This window comes from Nicotiana tomentosiformis, chromosome 11, assembly GCF_000390325.3.
Source record: "Nicotiana tomentosiformis chromosome 11, ASM39032v3, whole genome shotgun sequence".
Classification (NCBI taxonomy): domain Eukaryota; kingdom Viridiplantae; phylum Streptophyta; class Magnoliopsida; order Solanales; family Solanaceae; genus Nicotiana; species Nicotiana tomentosiformis.
This window is the reverse complement of record NC_090822.1, coordinates 95,960,223-95,966,691: the sequence shown is the minus strand read 5'-3', so window position 1 is coordinate 95,966,691 and position 6,469 is coordinate 95,960,223. Positions and strand designations below refer to the sequence as shown.

Sequence of the window (6,469 nt, the reverse complement as noted above, 5' to 3'; positions counted from 1 at the left end):
GGGCGGCTTTCCAGCCATGCCCCATGATCCCTTGGACGCGCCCCGTGGCGTCCTGGCCAGCCTCCCAACGCCCGTCGCCACGGTCGGCCCCGTGGTCTCGGCAGCTCCAAGTGACAAGCGCGCATGTGCCTCTGTCGCCCCACCGATAGCCATCGCCAGCGCCCAGCCACAGGCAAAAGCCAACAGCGCCGCGCGCGCAGACAATGCCGCGCGCGCAGACCCTGATGCTAAAGACAAAGTTGCTGCCAATGGACTTGCTGCTGCTTTGTAGAAGACTAAGTCCTTTTCATTGTAAATATAGAGTAGTTTTGCTGCATTTTCTTTAAGTGTGATTTTCCAGCTTTCATAGGTCTAGTCATGTAACTTTGGTTTATTTTTTTAAGCATTATTAAGGGGGACCAAGCAATCAAAACTTTCAAGCAAGCAAACAATTCTCTGTACTGGTGTCTCTCCCCCCCGACACCGTCTTGTTTTCTGTAATAGCTTTCATTCAATGCAATCAAGCTTTCTTTCATTCTCAATTCTCTTTTCTGCTCTCTTTCAATTGCTCATGACATTGGTTTTCCCGTACGGCACTGACAATCTAGTCTAGCGTACGGAGGGGACCTCAGTTGGCGGACAGCAACCGTACTGACATCGGTTGCCTAGCCTTACGTCGCCCTTCCAAGGAACTTCAGGAAGGCGCCGCGTAACAGTAAGTATGAACAAATTCAGACTGTGAAACTGCGAATGGCTCATTAAATCAGTTATAGTTTGTTTGATGGTATCTACTACCTCAGGAAAAACCACACAGTAACTTCCAAAACTAATGTAATAACATAGTCATAAACCTCTGGGCCCTTGTTTTTTCCATCTCTATACCCGACCAAGAGTAGGACAATGAAAGTGAAACAAATAGTGTAAGAAAAATTGATATTCTTAGGGAATCAAGGTGTGGAATAAGTAACCCCATTAGATCAAAACTTGTCATCTTCCAGAATACTTAAATGGACTTTTTTGCAACTTTTGCAGTAACTGACCACTGACCCCATCCACCCTCCCATGGCCTCTGCAATTCTTGCTTTGGACCACAATTTTTTTTTTTTTTTTTAATATACTAGTACTGTTTTTTCCAACTCTCTCTTCTTGTCTTGATATTGTAAAAAAGAATGAAGTCAAAAACTTCTACAGCTCATCTTTATTTGCACTGTTACACTTCCCTAAACACACTCTTCCCAACCCACCAATTCTTTATTCAAAATGTGAAGATTAGATTTGTAACAAAAAGAAATACTAGTGTCTTTGTTAGTAGTATCTTTTTCATTCACCTAACCCCTTTTGCTCTGATCTGTTTTTTTTGCTCTCAAAGCACATATCTTTTGCTACATTAAAGTTTGGTTTTTTCTTTTAAAGTTGTGTCCTTTTCATCTTTCCTGTTCACAGGACATTCCATTACTGCACCACTCTGTAGTATCATTCTTAAAAGTTTTGGTCAAAAGACTCAAAATTGTTACTAAATGGGAGATTTTTGGTGCTTTACTATTTCTTCATTCTTAGCAACAACTCATTAGTATGAGCAAATTGTGTTTCTGGGGTCCTCTCATTGTTTTGTCAATGTTCATTTGACTAAATAAAACCCCTTTTGACTTGCTTTTGATATAGGGAAATGTAGGGTCTCCTACTTTGATTTTGATGTTTTGGTTATTGCCTTATTGGTGAGTGAATTTAATGTGGCAACTTGCATTTGGACATTTTTGTGTTAAACCTATTGAATATAGGTTCTTGGAAGTTCACCACACTGTTCAACTGATCTACTCTCTTTATCTGTTAAACTTCAATGATTCTTGTGGTTAGTGTTTACCTAGGATTATACTATTTTATTTCACTTATATAATTATTAGTGATAATAATTGCTGTTGTATATTGGAATTCTTGAAATAATTGTCCAATCATAGCATCTCAGCTTTCCTCAGCTTTTCCTACTTCCTGTTTTTTTGTCTACTTTCTTGGCCCATTCTGGCTTGTTAGCTAGTGAAAAATGCTGTTTTCCACTTCTTAGTTCCCCACTCTCACACTGGTTTTTCATTGGGAGGAAAATAAAGAGGAGGAATGCAGTCTGCCATTTGTTTGGTGCTGCTATTTTTAGTTGAGTTAGTTAAAGGAAGCTTAGATTTGGATGTTCTTTTGGAGCTTAAGAAGGGTGTTCTTAAAGACCCTTTAGGGAAAGTCCTTTCTTCATGGGATTCTAAGTCATTAGGACCAAATGGGTGCCCCAAAAATTGGTATGGTATCAGTTGTAGTGATGGCCATGTCACTTCAATTGAACTAAATGATGTTGGTCTAGTTGGAGCTTTGGATTTTGCAGCTATTGCTGGCCTAAAAATGCTGCAGAATTTGTCTGTTGCAAACAACCAATTGAGTGGGAAAATTACTAAGGAAGTTGGTTTGATTGTTTCATTGGAATACTTGGATCTTTCCAAGAACTTGTTTAGTGGCTCTATACCCTCTGAGCTGACTAGTTTAAAGAACTTGGTATCTCTTAATCTTTCTTTAAACAGCCTCGACGGAATGGTTCCGTCTGGTTTTGCTAGTCTTGAGAAATTGAAGTATCTGGATTTGCATTCTAATGCCTTGTCAAGTGATATTATGCTGCTACTGGCCTCATTGGGTGATGTAGAGTATGTCGATATCAGTAGCAACAAGTTTATTGGATCACTAGACCTGCAAGTAGGAAATTCGAGCTTCGTCTCGTCAATTCAGTATTTGAACATTAGTCATAATAACCTGGCCGGGGAGCTCTTTCCTCATGATGGAATGCCATACTTTGATAGCTTAGAGGTGTTTGATGCAAGTGACAATCAGCTTACTGGTATTATTCCGTCCTTCAATTTTGTAGTTTCTCTTCGAATTCTTAGGCTTGGGAACAATCAGTTGTCTGGATCAGTACCCGAAGCTCTTTTGGAGGAAAGCTCAATGATCTTATCAGAATTGGACCTGAGCCAGAATCAGCTTGCAGGTGTGTTGAGCCTTTCTTCTTTAGTTAATTTGTTTGGTTGAAGTGAATGTGAGTACTCTATGGTTAATTACTACTACTGATGAAGCGTACTGCAAGTGATCTATTTTTGCACTGTCTTGTGATCTGAGGTTGTCAGTGTGATGACATGTGAACAAAATTCTTTGATTGTCAGCTGGAAGGAATGCTTGGTTTTCTTGCAATCAAACATAATGTATAGAACCATGATTCCTTTGCACTACGGATTGTGTTGTAGAGGAATGCTCTACAATTCTCTCTTTTTTTAGCTTGCATATAATTGTCATACACATGGTGCATCCCAAGCTTAGGGATATTTCTTACTTATAGTTAAAAGTCTAAAGCAACTATTACTATAAACTTGCATTTTAAGTAGTGGTGTGTCCTAGCTTCTTTATGAAATGCTTACTGTATTGTAAACAAGCTGCATAAAGCTATTCCTTTTATTATTTTCTTCAAGGCAAAATCACTAGCATAAACTTACGGGTCATTTTCTTTCAAGGACGGGGTTCGGGTGTATTATAAGCCTTATTTTGGGGAAGCTCTAGAACAACTTCTAGGTCAATGAAGTATGTCTTTACTTTTAAAATTTTTAAAATTTAAGTTTCTTGTACCACTGGCCTAGGCCCAGCTACTTCCTTCTCCAAACTATTTCATGTAACTGTTTGCTATTTTGACAGGTCCCATCGCAAGTATAAGTGCCGTGAATCTCAAGCTTCTAAATTTATCCTACAACCAGCTGTCAGGCCCCTTGCCTGTAAAGGTTGGGCGTTGTGCCATCATAGACCTGAGCAACAATCTGCTAACTGGAAAAGTTTCCCGGATCCAAGGTTGGGGAAATTACGCTGAAGTTATTGTGTTAAGCTCAAATACTTTGACGGGAACCTTTCCCAACCAAACTTCCCAGTTCTTGAGGCTTACTTCGTTAAAGATTTCAAACAACTCACTTGAAGGTGTGTTACCAGCTATTTTAGGTACATACCCCGAACTTAAAATGATTGATCTTAGCATTAACCAACTTAGTGGTACTCTCCTTCCCAGCCTTTTCAACTCTAGCAGATTGACTGATATTAACGTGTCTTTCAACAAATTTACCGGCAGTATACCTATAGTGGCATTCAAGTCAGAGAATTTAAGCTTGATTTCTCTAGATCTTTCACATAATGAATTATCTGGTCTTTTGCCTCCGGGGCTGGGCAAGTTCCCGGACATGGTATATCTGGATATCTCTAATAATGATTTTGAAGGTGGCCTTCCTAGTGACCTCTCTGACAAATTGGAATATTTCAATGTGTCTAATAACAATCTTTCTGGAACGGTTCCGAAAAATTTATGGAGGTTTCCTATCTCCTCGTTCCAACCGGGGAATCCCTTGCTTGTACTGCCAAAGCACGTCGAAGCTCCGTCAGAAGGAGATTCCACTTTGAACTTGAGAAGTCACGGCCCTCGCATGAAATCCACCATCAGGGCTGCCCTTATTGCTGGTCTGGTCTGTAGTGTATCTGTCATAGCTTTGTTGACATTAGTAATCTACCGCAAGGCTCATCAACGAGATGGTGGGAAGGATGATACCAAAGTAACTAAGGGTAAAAAAGGTATGGAACTATTCTTCCCCGAGTTAGATTTGCATTTGATCAGATCAACTGATACTAACGTCTTTTCATTTCCACAGGTTTGTCTTTATCCGATATAAAAAACGGACATGATACAAGAGATCAAGGGATGCCAGTGTCAACAGTCCAAAATGAGCCGATATCTTCTTCTATATCTGTTATGTCATCAGCCAATCTATCGCCTTCTAAGGTTCAAGATCAATCCAAAAGCCCTAACTCACTCAGGGTTTCTTCTCCTGATAAACTGGCTGGAGATTTGCATCTATTAGATAACTCCTTGAAGTTCACTGCAGAAGAATTATCATGTGCTCCTGCAGAAGCTGTAGGCAGAAGTTGTCACGGAACATTGTATAAAGCTATGCTTGGTTCAGGCCAAGAATTTGCTGTCAAATGGCTTAAGGAAGGGATAGTGAAAGGCAAAAAGGAATTTGCTAGAGAAGCTAAGAAACTGGGGAGTATTAGGCATCCAAATTTAGTTTCTCTTCAGGGTTACTACTGGGGTCCCAAAGAGCACGAGAGGCTTCTCATATCGAATTACACCAATGCACCATGTTTAGCTCTCTATCTTCTTGGTAAAGGTAGGTCTCCCCCTTTCTTTCTATAGAGTATAGCACCTACATCGATTTGTTTAGCTTTTCTTATTTTTGTTTGAGGCTAAGATCATGATCCAGTTTTACTAAAGAAGTTAGAGGCTTCTGTTTTGCATACACTGTACTTTGCTTTCTAGTTTTGAATGATGAGATGGTCACACGCATTTAACACATTTTTCATTGTATGCAGATGCAGACTCCTATAAGCTACAACCGTTGTCTTTTGAGGAGCGGCTCGAGGTCTCTGTAGATGTAGCTCGTTGTCTAAACTACCTTCACCATGAAAGTGCCATACCTCATGGCAACCTGAAATCCACAAATGTACTAATAGAAACGCCTAACGTGAATGCCCTCCTTACAGATTACAGTCTTCATCGGTTAATGACATCAGCTGGAACAGCAGAACAAGTACTAAATGCCGGTGCACTTGGTTATCGGCCTCCTGAATTTGCAAGTACAAGTAAACCTTGCCCGTCGTTGAAAAGTGATGTTTATGCGTTCGGGGTTATCTTGTTGGAACTGTTGACTGGAAGAAGTTCTGCAGAAATTGTTCCTGGAAATTCAGAAGTGCTGGATTTAACAGAATGGGTGAGATTGTTGGCCATCAAAAACCGCTCAATCGAGTGTTTTGATCCATTTTTATTGGGAAAAGAGAGCAACGAAGGCGTGCATGCGATTCTTGATAGCATGCTTCAGGTTGCTCTCAAGTGTATTTTGCCAGCTGATGAAAGGCCTGATATGAGAATGGTTTTTGAGGAACTTTGTTCAATAGTACAATAACACAAGGGGAGAGGTAGATAATTTGTTCTATTTAATTGTTTAGACCAATTCATTTATGAATTAGCACATTAAGTGATGAATGAAGAATTTGTGTATTCTCCACATGTTGGCAAGAAATAAAAATTTCTTGTACATAAGCTGCTAATCATTTTTATGAACCTTGTAAATTAGTGGTGCCAGAATCACATTCATCTTCTGTTTTATAAAAGAATTTTGTTACCAAAGTTGAATTAGTTTGATTATTTGTATGTCATATCTTTTTTATTCTAAAATTTTGAAGAGTTCTTCATTTAGGTCCTGTGTGCATCTCATAAGCTAAAAAATTCAGTCTCATAAAATAGGAATTTCATGTACTTTTGTTCATGCTGTTTAAGAAATATGTTTCTTTTCCTTTTTTTGTTTACTGTTTTTCTGTTATGGACAAGAGTGAGTTGCTCTAGTGGTGAGCACCCTCCACTTCCAACCAAGAGGTTGTG

At 39.5% G+C, this 6,469-nt stretch overlaps 1 protein-coding gene across 1 annotated transcript; it reads left to right on the top strand.

The window, feature by feature from the left end:
* Positions 1 to 958: 958 nt before the first annotated feature.
* Positions 959 to 6,217, top strand: LOC104118933 (LRR receptor-like serine/threonine-protein kinase GHR1). The gene is made up of 4 exons (XM_009630324.4): positions 959 to 2,995; positions 3,691 to 4,605; positions 4,683 to 5,201; positions 5,404 to 6,217. Exons 1-4 carry the CDS (start codon positions 2,089 to 2,091, stop codon positions 5,991 to 5,993), a joined length of 2,931 nt encoding a protein of 976 aa, XP_009628619.1. The 5' UTR covers positions 959 to 2,088; the 3' UTR covers positions 5,994 to 6,217.
* Positions 6,218 to 6,469: the final 252 nt, after the last annotated feature.

Coding starts and splice junctions, on each gene's coding strand:
- LOC104118933 (XM_009630324.4), top strand. CDS start 2,089: ATGCAGTCTGCCATTTGTTTGGTGCTGCTATTTTTAGTTGAGTTAGTT. Junction 4,606..4,682: donor AGTAACTAAGGGTAAAAAAG/GTATGGAACTAT, acceptor TCATTTCCACAG/GTTTGTCTTTATCCGATATA. Junction 5,202..5,403: donor TCTCTATCTTCTTGGTAAAG/GTAGGTCTCCCC, acceptor CATTGTATGCAG/ATGCAGACTCCTATAAGCTA.